Below are 20,369 nucleotides of genomic sequence, written 5' to 3'. Positions count from 1 at the left end.
AAATTGCATCTTTCTTTCTTATCCTGCAGTTTTCTTCTAGATCGCAACGATTTTACTGACCTGAAGGACACTGGCACCAATACTGGCGTTCTCGGCAACGGTGGCGGAGTATTGCCTGGGATCGAACACTGGCGAGTTGTCATTTTCATCGAGCACCATAACAGTGACGGTGGTCGATGACGATCTCGATGGCTCACCGCGATCTCTAGCGGTGACTCCCAGGGTGTAGTTAGACTTTTGCTCGCGGTCCAGCGGTCCAGAGACGCGCAGCAGTCCATCCACCAGGCCCAGAGTAAACGGCAAGTCGTTGTCTTCGAGCATGTATTCAACATAACCGTTTCGACCCTCGTCTCGGTCGATGGCCTTTATCGCCATCACCACTGTGTTACTCGGCGCGTTCTCAATTATCGATATCTTCGTGGGCGATATGAACTCCGGCGACATATCGTTCACGTCCAGCAACACAACTGTCACCTACATCGTACGAGCGAGAGGATAATGGACTCGATCTTCTCTTTACTCACAAGTATGTATGTACATTACAAGTATGTATACTTATACATATATGTATACAATAAAAAAATTGTTTCTAGCATTCACAAACCTGCACCGTGGAAGACAATGGCCGAGCTGGTGGTAACGGACTGTCAGTGGCGCTCAGCACCAGGTTGTACAGCGGCTTACGTTCGCGATCGAGGAGTCGGCGCGTGAAGAGGGTACCGTTGGGTGCCACCCCGAAGTTCCCGTCCTCATCACCGGCAGCGATGGCGTACAAGATCCTGCCATTGTCACCGGAGTCCAGATCCTGAGCGGCTACGGTAAGCACGGGCGTGCCGACGGTCGCATTTTCCACGATGTCGGCAGCGTGCGGACCGGTCTCGAAGATCGGCGCGTTGTCGTTTAGATCGACGACGTTGCAGTACACCGTCACGGTGGATGACAGCACCGGCACGCCGCCGTCCGTCGCTTGCACGACGAGAATGTAGTGCTGCACCTATATAGACGACAAGATATAAGAATCATTTAATATAACGAAGGTATAATCTATGCAGGATGTATGTGTTTCTCGTCTTACAAGCTGTTTTCTCCCCACGAAACTATTAAACATAGTAAAGAAATGTTTTTTTATGATCCATTAGGACCTTTTATGTGACAGATAGAGGACTGTCTCGGACACTCTGAAAAAAAAAACGAAGAGAGGGAGAAGAATCTCCTTCTCTATTTATTTTTAAACAAAACATAATAAATTTTTATAATGGAATAGTTATAAATTTTTACATCCGAATAAAAATTTCATCTAACTTAATAATATTTATTTAAAAGATCCTTTTGCTAAAAAGTTATGACAAAATATTGCCACAAACATGACATTTTCCACAAGATTCTGTCGAAAGAAGAAATCCCTGAAAGAATAGAACTACGTTTTGTATCGACAAAATTGCGAGAAAATTAACTTTCGTTCAATTATCGCAAATCGATTGGTAACAGATCCTTTTAAGAGAGTCGTAATTAACCGTTTTGCAAGGCAGGACTAAAATGTCAGTTTCGGCGCGATCGTTATTTTCTTTGTTTCCGATACACACATGTGTTTCACGATAGACACGATAGACTGCATAGCCCCTTAATGACGTTGGTGTGTATCTGGAAGGGCATTACGTTGATGAAGGGTTCTATAAGCTACCCTTATCTCGTTCCTCTCGCTCACGCTTTCCCTCGCTTCTTCCTTCGTCTCTTTCTCGATAAAAGCTGCACCAATACACACTTAGTCTTCATTGTACTCTTACACATGCATATCATAAAGCGTAAAACAGTGGCGTAGCCAACGGATTGCGTAAAAGTAAGTGTTAATAGTATTATTGCAATATTAAAATATTAAAACGTAATAATATACTTGAAAGAGAGAGAGAGAGAGAGAATAGTTTCAAACATCAGGTAGCTTTAAACAATGATTTTTTTGCAAAGAACTATTATCCTTCGAAGAAAAACTATATTATTAATGAAACTATGGAAAATGGTTATTCTCTTTTTTGTGTTTTTTCATTAAACTGTGTAATTAGTCCTTTCTCCTTTTTTATGTAGAAGATTATCGCGAGTTTTTCCTTATAGCATCTCGGTTACGCTATTGGCGCGATTCGCACTGTATGTGCGCCAAAGTTCGCTAACTATTGCTTGTCTCCGAAATACAGAGAGATCGCCATTAAAGACTGTCTGTTCCGCGATCTGTTCGATTGTTATAGCGTTAAACCCTAAATTCTAGCATTTTGCCCACCGCTCCGGATAATATAATGGTGCGCTTGAATACAGAGATGGTGTTCGTGGTTATAATCGCTGCCCCGGGCGTCCGACGCGTTTTTTAGCATCTTTTAGTTCCGATCATGATCCAAACGGAACTTCATCTCGACAGGCCGCTGTTAACCCTTTCGTATCCATCGATCGTTATGATGGACATATCTATAGTATTGATATGTAAACATATAACTTCAGAATCATCCGCGGTATCGTCTCGTTCCAGTTCATGAACATGTTCTCTGGACTGCTGGATCATTTAATAGCGTATCTCTCTCTACGTGAAATAATAAATAGAGAGTCACGGTATGTCAAATCAAAGGGAAATATTTTTCAATCGATCGTGCCTATGATCGACGAAATTTCGAACGTCATAAAATATCGTGAGATATTTCTCGAACAAGTTTATAAACCATTTATAATCACGAGGAGAAACCCGTTCTCATGAAAAATTCACATTTCTCTATTAATAAATAAAGATTTCGATTCACGAGGGATATAATCGAACGATCGTTGTCTGATTTACAAATAATCAGCGTCGATCGATAACTTCATTAACATCACTGTCATCTTTCGATCAAAATCCGGACTGTTAAATTGATCCATCGAAAGATTCCATACGCGAATATTCATTAACTATAATATTTATAATCATGGAGAAACGAGATTCACATGCAAAATTCAAATCCATCTGTGGATATAAATAACAGGTCTGGAAATGGCGGAGAGGATCGTCTGAGATTTACAGACAATCGTCGTCTATAACTTTATCCGCGGCGTATCTCTCTCTACGTGAAATAATAAATAGAGAGTCACGGTATGTCAAATCAAAGGGAAATATTTTTCAATCGATCGTGCCTATGATCGACGAAATTTCGAACGTCATAAAATATCGTGAGATATTTCTCGAACAAGTTTATAAACCATTTATAATCATGAGGAGAAACCCGTTCTCATGAAAAATTCACATTTCTCTATTAATAAATAAAGATTTCGATTCACGAGGGATATAATCGAACGATCGTTGTCTGATTTACAAATAATCAGCGTCGATCGATAACTTCATTAACATCACTGTCATCTTTCGATCAAAATCCGGACTGTTAAATTGATCCATCGAAAGATTCCATACGCGAATATTCATTAACTATAATATTTATAATCATGGAGAAACGAGATTCACATGCAAAATTCAAATCCATCTGTGGATATAAATAACAGGTCTGGAAATGGCGGAGAGGATCGTCTGAGATTTACAGACAATCGTCGTCTATAACTTTATCCGCGAAAAAAAAAAAAAATTAACATGTAACACACATGCATGCGACTCTTCTCTTCCGGTATACCAACCTGCTCATAGTCGAGACTCGCGGTGAGCGTGAACACGCCAGTGCTCGGATTCAGCGAGAACACGTCGTTCGCCCAGTCGGAGATGAGCACGTAGCTCAGTTGACTGTTGGGCCCCTCGGCGTCGACGTCCGTCGCGACGACCTGGCCCACGCGGCTGCCCCTGGGCACGTTCTCCGGGATATCGAATGAATAAGCCGTGCTTTGGAAGGTCGGCGCGTTGTCATTGGTGTCGGTAACCTGCGAAGGATGATTTTTTTTATTAGTGATGAAAAACGATATATAAACCGCCTTAGAATTATATTTCTTTCACATCGTCCTCGTGTAGACGATGAAATTTTTCTATGCTCGAAATAATTTTTACTTTTTTTAGAGCGTTGTATCTTTACCTGGAATGCCGTGAAAATCTTTTATATCTAATGTTTAAACGCAATCCCAAGGGTTAAATGCCTACTTCCTTTCCAGGAATTTTCCCCCCACGAGAACTTGTTCCTTTTAAAGAGAGCCGTTTCAAAGGACACAGTGAGTTGCTTTCATTTTGTGCGTACCTTTCGTCCTTACTTGTGAACGCAAAGTAGAAAAGGTTTACTCATACATGCACCTCTTAATAGACCCGGAAACCGGGTACGATCTTAAAATAAACACTCGGGGAATAAAATCGACTCGAATCTTGCGCGCACTCGACGTCATTCTTGGATAAACACCGCCGCCACCGGAAATATTCGCACCGCTCTCCGCGCTCGCCTCATTCGCCTTCGAATTATTGTACCTCGCTCCCTCGCGGTAGTCCCGACGCGAGAAGAAAACATTCTCAGGACTCCGCGGGCTATTTATCCATGTAACAATGCGCTCATTGTGATCGATCGTCGGCGGTAAAAGACGAGCGACGGAAGAGGACGGTCCTCCGATCGAGGGAACGAGAGAATAAGTAGCATCGGTATATAAATATAATTTTCATCACGTGTAACATTATAACATCTCCCGATGAACGCTTTTATATGCTAAATTGAAAAATGTAATTTTAATATCTTTTCGCAGCGATCCTACAGTCGTTTAATTAATTTAGAGATATGCGCTTGCTGTTGCAAAAAATATGTGCAACGTAATATGAAGGTTTTTCGTAGAACTGCTATTTATGTAGACAAAAATCTGCATTATATTCGGAAAAACGGACTGATTATGAGAACATATTTGAAAAATCGGCCTAATGAAGAAACATCGTCAAGTTCATAGATTATCGAACGTATCTGACAGAAAATTGAAATAATTCTACAAATAATTCGATATAATCGATCGAAGGCGCGGTTAGCGCGCGTTAATGTCGCGGACGTTTCATTTATTCGACATCGTTAAATTTCACGCGACGCCGATAATTTCGTCTTTTTATCGTCCGATAGAATCACGCGGCGAATATCCAGAAACGAACAGTAGATTTACATTTTACATTTCCGCAAAGAGACAGAGAGGGGAGGGGAAAAAAATTTACATTTTTCGCGCATTTGTCAACCTAAAACGAGTAGCAGCCGGCTCTCTCTGTCGTTCGCCGAAAACACGGATGTGCAATAATTTAAACAATAAATGATACCTCGGCAATAACGCTAATCTCACGTACATGTATAAATTATATATAGATATGTAAATTATCCTATATTTCTGCGTGGCGAAACCGTGCACACGGTTGCTCTAACGCGCGCCGAGTCTAATTTAATTTAATTTATCTATCCTGTAAATCGGACGGAAACTAGACATCGCGATAACGTTTTCGCATATTATTTCTTTTTGTCATGCTAAAAAGAAGCTTGCGAAATGTCTGCGATTCAACAACGTCGTTAACGGAGGCTGACTATTTATGTGTTAATTATTTCGTTTGCTTCGATAACATCTTTTTCCCCTCTCTTGTTCCTCATCTTATATTATATATAAATTTAAAAAATAGAGAGAATACCAGTGAATTTATATATGTTACATATGTAATACAATTCTGTATTATTACACGAAAAACTCATCATCACCGCGACGTAAAAGCAATCAAGTTTTGTTATCACTCGTAACTGTTTATTCGATATTACAGCAAAACTAATTTTGATATAATCAAAAGATGATACTATAAATTGATGCATGTCCCTAGAGATAACTCGACAGACTCAAAGTTTTCCGGAGAACGAGGTACGCGTTACATACAGTAGAATAAGGTGGACAAGGTTTTTGATTAAAGAGGGCTCGGAGGCCGTTTGCAAAAAGCGACGGTGTCTCGAGACGACAGTGGATGACGAGGAGTCGGCGAGTAGGAAAGAGAAGACAAAGAAAAAGAATCAGGACTGGGGTAGGAGTTGAGGAGAGAAAAAAAAAGAGATGCTTTAAGTCTCACAATCAGCAAAGGATGAGGGGAGAGGAGAAAAGGAGTAGATGGGGCCCCAGATTCTGCAAGAGATGTGTCGTTTCGCGAGCGGTAACAATATATACATATTTTCTCTTTTTCTCTCTCCTTTTCTCTATGTTGCATATATATAAATTATTTAAATATTAATATAATTGATATTTAAACCCGCAAAAAAAGACACAAAAATTTACACATCAGATACTTCTAATATCGCTCTCATTTCGACTTTCAGTTATTCATAACTACAACAAGATACGCTATATTTATATGCAAAAAACTTGAGAGTGACTTTAAAGATATGCTCGATATTCCTCGAATCGAGAAATATTCGTTAATTAAATTTATTCTTGAGAATACGGAGAATAGAGGGAGTGCCCTAACTTTGTATTAGAATTATTCTGGTAGCGCTATTACTACTCCATCTCATTCCTTTCTTCCGCGATGACTTCGAACGATGAACGATGCGACGAGAAGATGGAAGCGTGAGGAGGGGAGGGGGAGGGGGAGAAGAGGCAGAATCGAAGAAGAGATTCTCCAAGGGGTTCGAGAAGGTCGGTCGAGAAAGAAATGGTTAAGGTTAGCGGGAGAAGAACACACGGATGATGGGTGAAGAGAGGAGGGGAACGCGGCACAAGGGGATCAGATATATAAGAGGCCAAAAGGGAGGCCAGATTCCGCGACTGTCGGCCAATAGAGAAACGGCTCGCTTTCAACGGAGAAAACCCGAAACCACCGACCGAGCTATGATCGGGTCCAGCATTCCTCTCTCTTTTGCCTTTAAGGATATAGAATAGCGGGGCGCGCGAGCGCGCGCGGCAAGCAAAGAGGTCCTTAAAAGAATTCCGGCCATTACGCATCATAAAAATAATTTTTGCGATTGTCTCCGAGGGGCCCCGGCCCCGGCTCCGGTGGTCAGGGCCTCTTCTTCGGGCTTTGTTAAACGGCCGGGCTCCCTCGACCGGATTCGCGTTTTTTATCGCCTCTCGGTTGTGCCGCGTAATGAATTATAAGGCGGGATGCGCGCGATACTCTTACCGAGCACGCCTCGCGATAGCTCGCGCTCAAGGATTAGGGTTAATGAACAGAGGTGTGAATAGTTTGTGATTTTGTCCGACTTGACTCAAGTATTTCTCCAATGCGGATACTTCATTAAATCGATAATTTAGCAGCGATAGTAGCGTAGCATGGGAGGTCGGAAAAAATGTAATTTAACCGAAAAGAAGATAATTCCTCGTGCAAAAATAATTTCAAATCAAAAATAATATTAAAAGATATATAAAAAGATATATTTTGTATAAAGCTTTGTTTTCGAAAATTAATATTTTGAACATTGGACATACTTACTGAAAGATATCTATAAAAAAGTGAAGGAGATCATCGCGAGACGCAAGGCAATAGCGAGAGGCATCAGAATTTAAAGGCTAAATTTGCCTTGTCTCACCGATCAGGAATTCTGATTGAAATCTCGGATAGTCGTGCGATTTATCACTCGCTCTATCTCTCTCTTTTTCTCATTCTGATGCAATGACCGATCCGCGCGCGAATCGATTCTTTCACGGCGTTTCGTAATCGTACGTAGAAACGAACTCGATCTTTTTCATTAGGACGAGGGACGGGCGTGCGCCATTGTTGCATATACACGTGCAGAACGAGTGTGTGAGCAATCCGCATGGCTGGTCGCCGGACGATCGTAGATTTATCTTCCGAGTGATGCTTGCGCGGGTACGCAATAGCGCAACATTGTTCTGCTCGAGATCGTTCGTTGCGATAGACAACGCTGACTTATGCATATGGCATTATAACCGTACACCCCCCGACTTTCCTCCTCTTTCTCTCCGATTACCGCCATTAATTGAAAAATATCAGATTCATTCGCGACTCACGCCCGCAAACCAACATAGCGGTTCAACTAATTTTTAATTAATTTCGACTTTTTGTGCTTAATTGATTTAAAACGGCACCGCTTTTCTCATATTTCGATGAATCGATTGAATTTTGTCTTTTATTCTCAATATTTTTTTACATGAATATAAATTTTTTCCAATCAAATTAAACTAGGTTTCTTTTATTTAAACTAAATAAAAGAAACTAAATATTTTTAAAGAACAAAAAAAAAGGAGAAACTATTTCGGTTAGAAAATAGAATCAGTTAAGAATCTTCTTCTCTTCCTAGATTAGACAAATTTCATACTATGTGCCGTATCGTGTTGCCTGGCTCGATTCCGTTAGAGATTGATTGCCTTTAAATTGACCGGTATAATTGGTCTCGCCGTCTCTCGGCAATAACGATATCCCACGTAAGTACACCCATAAATTAATTCGTCGCTGCGCTTATTTAACATCTCGCTCTCTCTCCCTCTCCATCTCTCTTTCTCTTTCTCAAGAGAGAATATCTTCACTCATGCTTCATTCGTTACTCATGAGATCCTTCATTCGTTAATCGCGCAATTGATCCTTTCGAGCGAGGAGAGATTAGCCGACGCCGAGTTTGTCCGTTCCAACAACGGCCAAATTCCATTTTACGAGAGTATATACCGGTTATATTATTTATAAAAGAGAAGAGGAATATATCGTCGATATGAAGCAATAGGTTACAGTTATAGTAGGAAGTTATCGGCGACCTTTCAGCACGGGGACGTGTCTAATGCATTATCGATTTGACCCCCGCTCGTCGAGCATTCCGATACCCGGGAACAATCGACCGATCTCTCTGGATCTTAGACCATAGCTTTCCCCATCCCCCGGAATGCCACTTGCGATATTTCGCGATGCATTCGGAGAGAGTAGCCGTGTTTCGTATATTCCTAGTTACGTTGCTTTTCTTATCAATTTCGCGAGACTCGGCGACGATCAGTCGTGAGACAAGGATTGGAATTTTTAAAGTAGCTAGTACGTAAGATAGTAATCGATATATGGGTGTGTATAAGCGACATACGAAATTATCAATACTGCTACTGGTATCTGCAAGAATGTCTCTCATATTCACTCAGCGAGATCTTTCCATTTTTAAAGCAGATTTAGATATAGTATCGTTTACGAGGCTTTTGTTTCGAATATCTTCACAACTGTAACGAATTCTTACCTGTATGTTAAGCATGATATCCCGGTGTTGCAGGCCATCATCAGCGCGCACTCTCAGCATATATCTCTCCTTCGTTTCCCTATCGAGGGCCTCCGCTAGTCTTAGCTGGCCGGTGGTCAGATGCAGCTTGAATTGGCTCTGCGTTCCGTCGTCATCGTCTTCGTCGGCTGACGGCTCGCTGCGACTGTCAGGACGATGATGATGACGATGATTCGGCACCAGAGTGTAAGTCAGGGTACCGATGGTGTCCGGATCGTGGGCCTTGAGTACCGTGACAACGGTGTTGGGCGGCGCCTCCTCGGATATCTTGAATTTCCACGGGCCCGGACCCCACGTAGGTGCCACGTCGTTCTTATCCAGCACTGTCACGCGTACCTGCGGCAACAAGAGGAAGACGATTAGAAGTGGCTCGCCGAGGTCATTGGTCATTCAGATGACTCGAATTGAGTTGTCGGTGACTCGACGATAACGGCGGGTATTGTCGGTCGGTAAGGAATGTTTGGGAAATGTTATGCTGGGAAAGTGTCTCGTGTTCTCGGTGGAAGCCTTCCAAGATCAATTATATATTGGTTATCGTAGAAATTTTCAATTGCGTAATTAAAATTTTGTCGCACGACACATTGTATCGCGGGAAACGAGAAGCAATGAATTTTTCTTCGATATAATAATTTCTGCGACAGATGCTGAAAAGCATATAATTATAGAGAGCGTGAGATAAAAAAAGCAAAAGATTAATTTTGACATACATATATCGAGATCCGATTATATTCGATACGAGAATTCGCGACATGAAGATTCGGTTAACCCCGGGAACATAATTACATGTCGAAAATTACGTGTCGAAGGAAACGTACGAAGGCCACTGCGATGCCAAAGTCACGGTATGCATGCGAAGACCCGTGAGAAAGTTAGTTTTTCGATCCCGCTCTTGTGCATGTCTCATTTCATTAAATTCTCAGTCACGTCAACAGCTTCAAGGTTTGTATGCGACTACAAGCAACTGATATATCGAGAAATGAGATAGTATACGAATCATTGGAAAAGTATAATGCGAAATTAATAGACAAAAGAATGATATAATATATATATATATATTCTCGAAAGAGATGATTACAAAAAATGTAGAGCCACACGAATCTGCGATGGATCACTGATGTAAATTCGTAAATTATAAAACATCAATGATCGATCAATTTAAATATCTAAACTATTTCTAATGGCAATATCTACGCAAATAATAAATACATTTTTTATTTGCGTTAGAAAATCAAACAGCGAACTCGATTAGAATACTTTCTTGTATAAATTCTCTCTCTCTTTCTCTCTCTATCTCTATCTGTCTTTCTCTTACGAAAGAGAGGCATACATATAAATTGTTTTTCCTTTACGGCCAGCCGATGTAACCTCGTGGCCATGATAATATTCTCTTGTGTACACATAATCCGGCCGACAGATAAAATACGCGGACATCTCTCGGATATATATAGAAAGCTTTTATGTAAGCGGGCGATCCAAAGACGCGGGCGCATTTGTCTTCCTAGTAATTAGTCGGATCCCTCTCCTTACCCCTTGTCATTGACGGAGTGGTTACCATCGATTATTGCTCTCTAGGCGTGCCTATATATCGTCGTCGGTGGAACAACGCGTGGATGACGAAACAAAAGTCCAGACACGCGGTGCGAGAGTAAAGCGGATTAAGCGAGAATAAATCGACGCGATCCCGTGACCTACAGCCGCAATAAATCGCGTGTAACCCAGATGCACCGATCGTTACCCAGATGGATGCGCTTATGCAACTTGCGCATGATGGACGCGTGTCGCGCTCGTAGGCGATCTCGGACGGCGATCGATATCGCTCGTGTGTTATTAAAGGGTTACGCCACCCTGGAACTTTCAATAGAATGCAAGAGAGAGAGAGAGAGAGAGAGAGAGAAAGAGATTGTATGTAAGAAAAAAGCGTGTGTATATGTGTGTATAAATGTATAAATAAAATCAATATCCCTTTATTATAATAAAATTTCTTAAAAATATTTAAAAATTTTTGGAAACATTTTTTTTCGACAATTACATAAGAGAAATATTATATGTTTATGTAATATCTTTTTGGGGAATTTAACTTGAAAAGTAAAGGGAGGAGAAAATTTTCTTTTGCACAAAAAAGTTTAAATTTTAAATATTTTCCATAAATATTTAATCGTATCGTATAACACGCACAATCGGTTTAACTGACTATATTCTAAGATTGCTTGTCGGATGACAGTTTCATTTTTTTTTTGTTCACGAATCAAATGTTAGATCAATGAAACGTTATGAGTCGGTATTATCGACTGCCAAAAATCGACACGATAAGGGACATCGATAACGAGCCGAGCCTGGGCCGGGAGCTCGTTCGCCTAATGTATTCACGTGTATTCACCGACGTTGTTCGACGAGATAAATTTATGCAAAGTCCGTCGAAGCGGGTCCACCGATAATTATAGGAGGGCCTTCGCGTTGTCATTAATAGCAGCTATCGGCAGTCACGTGTTAAATGGCCGCGACGTATCTTAAAACTTCCCGACATAGTTCACACGATCCACAAGATTGACTCTTATCTCGTAATGATGCGATAACGGCGCGGATCGCTCGCCACCCATGCATGATGCCTCTGTTAAGCGAACCGATACTTATTTCAGGCAGGCGAAAACGCAGCCTGCGTGAATAACGCGCTTCGTCACGATCTCTACGACTGTTTAGCCGTGTCCCATTAAATTCGTGATTTCGCAATTAATTTTAAACGTCACCGCACGCTAATGTTTGTCTAATCAATCGTAAGAATATCACGTACGTTAACCTTTTCGTCAGCCAGGAATATCGATCATTTTGAATGACTCTGATTTCCTAATCAATTAGATAAGATTGACGTATGAAAGAAATATTCTGCATTTTTTATTTGGGATTTATATAATGCATATTTTTAATTGTATTAATTGTTATGTTAATCATAATGCAAAATTCGCGTTGCTTATATCTTCGTTATGTGTATTCGTTAATTATATTATATATTTCATTGATAAAAAATGTAGAAAGATTTGAAAAATAATAGTTGATTTAATTTGCCATCTTAATTCTTCATAATGGTATAAACTTATTTATTGCCGCAACTACACTGTCTGTACAAACCCGCCATTTAGGGCGCTATTGCATCAGTGCCGGTTGGCAGTAATTCTAATTAACTCACTTCCCATCTCCGTCTAAATTATACGCATGACTGTAATCGAGTGAGGAGTAACAATTCGCTAATTTGGAGTTGGTTAATGCAGATTGTCATGCGACGCAATCTTGGATCTGATATTGCGTCGCTGTATGGCCTAATCGCTAATTATCTCAATTAAAAATTCTCAAATTGTCTATGCAATTATGACAAAAAAGAAGAGTTACGTACGAATAATTAGCGAAAAGGTCAATTTTCTTTTTTCAACAATGCGAAGATTCAGATTCGAGAAGCGGTCAATCTTCGAGTCTACAAAATCCAGCGTTGGATCGCGGCGGCGAAGAACGATGTCTCCTACGTCGGCGTTAAAATCACCGCATCGGGAATACCGACGGCTGCGTTAAAACTTCTTTCCGGCTTCGAGATACCGAAATCAGTTTGCGCGTTATATGACCTCTTTCTCTTTCTCTCGACGTCGTTGTCGTCGTCATCGTCGTCCGCGACACTCGGCATCATCGTCGCGAGCGAGCGGAAACAGCAACGAACGAGGCAACGGCAACAATAAGCAGACAAATCAGTGCGGTCATATAGCTGTCTCTCGGCTACAATCCCACCCTCTTTTCTCTCTCTTTCTCTCTTCTCGCTCTACTCCTTCGACGCGGCGCGAGAGCGCGGTATATGGGCGGTAAAGAAACGTCTGGAGAGAGGAGCATTCGGAGTGCAAGGAAAGATGGTATCTGCGTCAGCGCGGTCGGGGATCAGCGGATCGGATCGAGTCGCTCAGCGGGGGTTTCTTTGGGTCATGCACGAAGTGAGTCCCATTCTTCTGAGAGTCCCGCGTTCCACGTCCCACTCCGCCGCTCCCGGGTCCACCGGCTCCTCGGCCTTTCTCGTTCCACCCCTTCGCCTCGCCTCGCATCGCGTCGCGTCGCGTCGCGTCGCGTCGGAGGCATGCATCGAGCGGGCCGATACACTCGAGGAGCGCGATCCCCGTCCCTTTTACCGAACGAGAGGTCCTATGGGTTCTCTATGAGGGGTCGAACCACTGACATCGGCCGATTAATAACGTGCCTTCGTGGGGGCCCGCATGGCCCACGACGACGATGACGACGACGACGACGACGACGACCGAACGAGCAGGAGGCTTAAAGCATACACCGTAATTCTGTATAACGACCGAAGACAATAAGATATGTATCTACTAATAGCCGTTTTCCTCCCGCATTCCGTACGACATATGGAAAAATTTGAGAGAATTGGAAAATATATATAGTAGAAATGTAAGAGCGGAGGAAAAAGAGATGTTATCTGCAAAGCTCATCGATGTTTCTTCTTTTGAGAGATGTTCGACTCGTGACTTTTACTAATAACTTAAAATTCTTTGAAAGATTACAGAGAGTCTTGTACAAATTCATGCAATAAGCTGTAATGGTTTTCTATAAGAAAACCCCTTCATCTTATGTTCTTTAACTCTACAATATTTTTTATTTTTTTAAATTATAGTTTCTATATTAAAAGCATGTATTATGTTAAAAAATTCATTTGAATTTCACATGATTTTCGGCGAACAGTTTTTAAAATAAACGATACCAGCATACGCACGCACAAATGAATTTTGAATAATTATATTTAAATAAAAATCTCTCTCTCCCTCTCTCTCTCTCTCTTCCCCTCCCCCCCCCCCCCCCTCTCTCTCTCTCTCTCTCTGTGCAATATCGCAATTCCATACTTTTTACATGCGCGATGCGTGGAAAATTAAGCGTGAACGTAACAAGCCGGTAATTATCGAGCGTTATAGAGAGATTCGTGAATCAAAGAAGTGTATACTATAAAACTGGCGTGATTATCACGCGATTTTTCGCCGACTTCCCAGCTCGCATGGAATTTGAAATTCCGCGATGTGTATCTGCTAATGGCTGCTTTACGCCTCGCGGTTGTAGGCCGCATTCGTGAGTGACGAGAGCGTGTATGGTTGCAACGGTCGTAGCGTTATTGCGACGTAATTATTACCCGGTTATTACCGCGCGAGAACACACGTTCCCCACATCTTTGAATATATCGGAGTTTTATTTATTAATCGAGGAGAATCTTATTTTTCAATTAATTAATTAAATCATTTTCTCTCCTTCCGAAAGAGCTTGATATGAATTTCTCGGTACCGTTTGCCTAGTTTAGTAGCTAGATTCTAGAGTAGCAAAAGCATATACTGAGTTTATAATTTTGAGCCTCTCTTCGTATCACTGCTGAGATTAACGGAATTTTTAATGGTCTTTTATTTTCTCTTTCTCACGCCACGCAATTACGTGAAAAATTGCGACAAAAAATTAATTTATTAAATACAAATTAAGAACATTACACGTTCAGCTTTAATTAATCTAAAAGTAGTTGTATTTATTACATAGATTATTGCATGATTTTCCGACATTCAATTTCTTTTCTGCTTTACACATATTTGTTTTATCTCCTAATTAATTTCCAATACATTCAATCGATAAAGGCAAGTCTAAATAAAAGCGATTAAAGATAACGCATTGTCGTCGCGTGTTCAAACGAACCCGTAAGTCTCTTGGAGAAACTCAATTACTTCCCACTCTTTCTCATCATCCGTCGCGAACCACGAGCGATAATAGTTTCGTCGGAGCAATATATATTTTCCGCGAGAAGGGAGAGAGAGAGAGAAAGAGAGAGAGAGAGAGAGAGACAGAGAGACAGAGGAAGTCTTCTCTCGCCGGCATTCCACGGCTTAATAACGATCCGCCAGCGCGGATCCCGTAGGCCACTTAAAGGGTGTACTATAATTCCGTATAACGGCCAGGAGACGGGACAATAAATCCGCGGTGCTTAGGACTAATAGCTTTGTTTTCCCGTCCACCGTCCACTCTGCACTGTCACTCAACACGATATGTCAGAACGTCAGGACGTCAGGACGCTCGGCATCGCGTCGTATAATAAATCTGACGGATGCCATAGGCCACGGCGAGCTGTTCCCATCAATCGTTAATAACTCCCCGTCATATCGCTTGTGTCCCGGGATGCCTGAGTCGAGTTCCCTTTACGGAACCTCTCTGAGCGATACTACTTCCCGTAACGAAGATATCGAGATATCGGTTAATAATGATTTTCAATGTTTCGATTCTTGATCTTGTGCGGAGAAGAAAATTTTTGAAAAGAGATCTAGAAAATTTCCAATTCAGACTAATTTCATCAAGTTTCATCGTAGAAAAGAAGTTCGATAAACTCGATATACTCGTTTGCTCTTTATTTCGAGTCTCCGTGTATGAGAGGGGATTATTCGTGCATCGACTTTCTCTCCCTCTCTCTTCCTCTCTCGAAAGATTGTCGCGCGCACAATACCGGGTGTACGTATTCAAATAAAAGGACGAAAATATATTTGAGGCCGGCTAACCGGCCCGCTGACATCGTCGACGATCGATAACGTGAATTTGCGACTTTGTCAGGACACGAGTAAAGTCACAATGTCGTCATATCTCATCGCGCGCCGCGATCGTGAGCGACGGCCAGGTATGCGCCGATCGCATCGTTTGCAACATTGTGTCACAGAAGGGCCAAGCATATTAATTTCCGTCGATCGCGGGGCCTGACAGGCGACGATGAGAGGAGAGGAATCCGGGCCCGGTGTCCTTGAACTTCGTCGTTACCATCGTCTCGCGTTACTTCTCTCGTCACCGGAAACGCAGGTTGCGACTCCGTAATTTTTCAGACAGTTCTTTCGAGATCTTGCGTTTAGACTCTTACGTAGTCTAATAATAATAATTTTTATAAATTGAACGAAATAGATAAATAAATCGCATATATAATTTAAAACATCAGGGATATATTTTCTATATCAGCTCATCCTGAGAGATATGGACTAAATTGGAAGCAGACATTTTCAGCTTGGTAGAGAGATCTAAGATTGTCAAAGAAACATATTTTGCGGGGCGATGAACTTTCGCGCATATGGGATATCGTTGCGGCTTTTTTTTTGCCACGTCCCGAGGGTGCAATTAAAAAACGAGAAATTGACAAACGCGCGGGGACGGAGCGACATAGGTGACATGGGAGGCAGTGAAGAGGGGGAGAATGGAGGGCACAGATATCCTTCGACAAGGAAGCCTTCCAAGTTTCCGCTGCGGTCTCTCGCCTACGGGGTCCGCTTTGTTTTTCTTGCCGCTCTTGTCCCCTCTTCTCTTCTCCCCCTCCTCCTCTCTTCCTCTCCCCCGAAGCAAGCGAGCCGCAGAAAGGCTCTCTCCCCGACTGATCGGGGCCGCATCTGAACGGGCGAGATGTCGCGGCAGACCGCAACGCGCGGCTTAAGTGTCCGTTATACGCGGAATATGTCACGGGAAAACGACCTCGGCGAGGAGAAGATCGGTAGCTCTCTTCTCCGCGGATTTAACCTTCGATCGGCGTGTCGCTTTCGATATGAAGTATCCGGGGACGAGAATTGCATGATGGTTCTTGTAACGTCAGTTCTACACCAGAGTACAAGCCATTTATCTCGTAAATACTTGGAAGGAATTGAGAAAATTTGTGCAACGCAAGATCGATCAGACATATAGTTGTTATTTTGAAGAAACATTTTATCTATACGCTTTGCTTATTTATCTATATGCTTTACTTATTTTCTTGAAAAGATATTTTTGATACGCGAATCGTGCGCGATTTATGCTCGATCGTTTTCTTGTATCTATATATATAGGTCTTTTTGTGAAGATTTATGCCATTAAAACAGCTATCTATCGAGTTTTCGATAAAAACATAAGATGAAAAAAAAAAGAACTGTTACAACTGCTCTATAAATGTGAAACTAACAATATCGATCTTGAATTGCACCTGGCCGCGATCGTAGAATTCGCGTTTCTTCGGCGGAAGAACTTGGTTCGTTTTGCGGGATAAAACCGGCGGCTAACAAATTTATATCTCTCGCGTATTATCATGACAATGCGCGCATCTTTTTCTCAAGATTCACTACGATGCGTCCTTTCTGCTAAATCCTAATTTAGCGACGTTTTCTCTCTCTCTCTCACACACACATTCTGTTTCCTTTTTGCTCCGACGAATGTAACGCAAGACATCGGGTTTAGGTGGATGCAGGTCTTTGTGCAAGATCCGTCAGGTGGCCGGTGATGGATCATCCGTTTTGAAATACGACTGCCAACTTATTTTTATCTCCTCTTCGCGGGAGGATTCGTTCAAATTGTATTACAATACCGGTCAAATGAGAAGTAACGAGCAACGATGGCGGATTTAGAGCTCCCGGGGCCCTAAGCGCAACAACATTCTTTAGCTACATTCTTATCCAGAGCTTATTGAAAAATCTCTATATTAATTTATTTTATCTGTAAAAATGATTTTTTATATGATTATAATAATTTAAAGCTTTTTTGCTTTTTATGATTATTTGCTCTAATTTAATTACACGCTGTTAATGAACAAATAATAATATTTTAAGTGATTTAAATTTAATCTCAGCTTTCTTTGACACAACAGTGAATATAAATACAATCTTTCGTTAGGATTTACAAGATTAATTGGAATCTGTGCGTTCGATGTACTGGAAGGAAACTAATTTCCGGCAGACCGATCGTGCGAAAAATCAGGGGACACGCGGATCGATACCCGCTGCCGATCATCGGACAATTAAAATGACATCCCGCGCTCGTTCGCGCTAAATTATGCGCTCGGCGAGGTCTTCTTATTCGCGAGACGCGTCTTGCGAATAAGAAGAACATAGGTACGACTATGTGGAAGGATAAAAGAAGAGAGACGCGCGTACGTGCGCGTTTATATATATAGGGTGTCGCGAAGCTACCGGATACATTCTTACTCTTTTTTGCAAGTGATAAACGATTTTTCTCAGCAAAAAATACGTGTACATTATGAAAATTAAAAAAGACAAACATTTTGTATATTTCTGTAAGTTTCTAATAGAATAACATCGATTAAAATTAACTCAACAACATGATCTTGTCGTCCCATACTTTATTCTCTCGAATTTTAGTTTGTCAACGGCAAACCATCAATTACTAATTACTTAAAAATTATAAGTATTATCATATAAGAAACGTGGATATCAAATTAAATAATCTGTCGTAAAGAACATTTAGTAATTTCGAGGCACCCCATATATATTTATGTATAAGCAGAAGAGCGATCGGAGCGAGAGGAGAGAGAGAGAGGCGATGAGGATGGCGATGAGAACGGTGGAAAAAAACGAGGCAGAAAGTAAGTGGAGTGACGTGCGTGGAAGTAGAATAAGGAGAGAACAAGACGAGGAGAGAACAGGATATAAAGAGAAACTGGAAAAGACGCCTGAAAGGCGAGAGAGAAAGAGAGAGAACACGAGGGATGCTGCAGAAAAAGGAGTAGAAGAGGAGGTGGCGTGGCGGAGGGTGGAGGAGGTGGGGATTGTCTGGCGAAGGAACCTCTAACAACCTATGATCACGTTATTAATTGAAAGAGGACCGCCGATGCTACCGGTTACGCCACTGACTTTACGTGCCGTGTGGCACCAGCACGGGCTCATTTTTTAACGGAAACATTCTCGTCGATGTATATACGCGCGCACCTGTGTGCGTACACGCACGCGCGTCCTTGCGCTTGTGTGCGAACGCGGTATATATAAAATTTCGCGCCGACATTACCCTCGTCTCGGGGGTGAACTTTCACGGAGATGGGGAGATATCTACGCGCAAATGTAATGAGATAGTAACGAGTTTAGTCGTAATTGACGACGGCTTTTTATATAAAAGTCGCGACGAGAGAATTTATGGCAAAAGATTAATCAAAAAGCGCAGATAACGCACGCATTTTTCCTATACGATATTTTATTAAACTTTGAATAAAAAAGCTAACTTATGGATAATCTCATAATAATCGTAGTCTTGCTTGCGAAAGTTGCGGCTCTATAATATATTATAATAATTAATATATCATTCATAAATATTACACATATTCTTAAATAATATTCTACATATAATAATTAAGATTCCTGCGTCAATTAAGATTAAAATTAAATTTAAAAAAATTAATCTTAAAATTAAAAAATTCTTTTAAAGTAAAAAAAAAATTATTCTTAAAATTAAAAACTTCTTTTAAAGTATATATATTTTTTTAAAACTTTGGACGGCTTAATTTTAAGAAGAAAATATTCGCTCTAATAAAATGTAAATCGGCGCGATTGAATATTATCGAGTAAGAACGTCGTGATAAATTCTCGCGGCGTGACGCGGTTGCCGCTGTAAGTCGATCGTGAGGCCTTAGTCTTTTTATCGGGTGGGCAGCTCGATATCATGCTTCCGAGAGAGAAAGTCGCGAGTCTCAATTACACATTGTAGTAGCGTGCAACGTAACTTACGGCAGTATATGTGTCTCCTTTGGGAGTCGTGTGCACCTCAGTTACATGGGATATGACACTCGCTATTTAAGGGAAGAAAGACGACTCAGGGTCAGAGATGCATGCAACGTGTGCTAAAATGTGCAAAGTTACATAAACGCAACGATAAACGGTGAACGATGGAAGGAAAAAAGTTGTTTTTAAATTGGTCAAAATGATATTTAATTAAAGGAGAGCCCTCGATTAATCCTGAAACGTACCGTGTTAGCAGAATCTTCGCACAGGAATAACTGGAATATATTAAGTAACACGTGAGAGTGTTAAGCGTGGAGATTACACTAGGAATTTGAGATCGAACAACATCGCCCTGGTCGGTTATGCGGGATATGACACGCGTGTGCGGGGAACCGGGGCCCGAACGCGGGCCAGATCGCGTTGGAAACGGGGACCGCTCGGGAGAGAAAGACAGAGAGACCTCGAAAGAAGAGAAAGAGGAAAAAGAAAAATGCGCCGGTCGAGCAACTCTTGCGCGCGACAGTCCGGGTGTAGGCTATACTCGCTACGTTATACGCGCATATGAGCGTGCAGGCGCGTAGAACACGTTTCGCGAAGAGGAAGGTGGGTAAGGACGGCGAGGGGACGGGAGAGGCTGCGAGAGTCTGGGTCTCTGCTGCTTATCAGAAAAATTTGTGGCGCGCCAAGTGTCGTTTTTTTTTTTTTTTTTTTCACGCGCGGCACGCAT

The 20,369-nt window shown here is 41.7% G+C and overlaps 1 protein-coding gene across 1 annotated transcript in view; it reads right to left on the bottom strand.

Annotated features, from left to right (window-relative positions):
• The window catches only part of LOC115238111 (cadherin-related tumor suppressor), a 98,150-nt gene that overhangs the window by 17,067 nt on the left and 60,714 nt on the right, over nucleotides 1-20,369 (bottom strand). Inside the window, 5 exon segments of the mRNA XM_029811674.1 lie at nucleotides 61-589; nucleotides 642-994; nucleotides 3,637-3,873; nucleotides 9,096-9,253; nucleotides 9,302-9,470. Coding sequence (XP_029667534.1) covers nucleotides 61-589; nucleotides 642-994; nucleotides 3,637-3,873; nucleotides 9,096-9,253; nucleotides 9,302-9,470 — 1,446 coding nt within the window.

The sequence above is a fragment of the Formica exsecta genome, unplaced genomic scaffold, assembly GCF_003651465.1.
Source record: "Formica exsecta isolate Colony F162 unplaced genomic scaffold, ASM365146v1 scaffold32, whole genome shotgun sequence".
NCBI lineage: Eukaryota > Metazoa > Arthropoda > Insecta > Hymenoptera > Formicidae > Formica > Formica exsecta.
The sequence above is the reverse complement of the archived record's forward strand: the minus strand, read 5'-3'. Positions and strand labels throughout refer to the sequence as shown.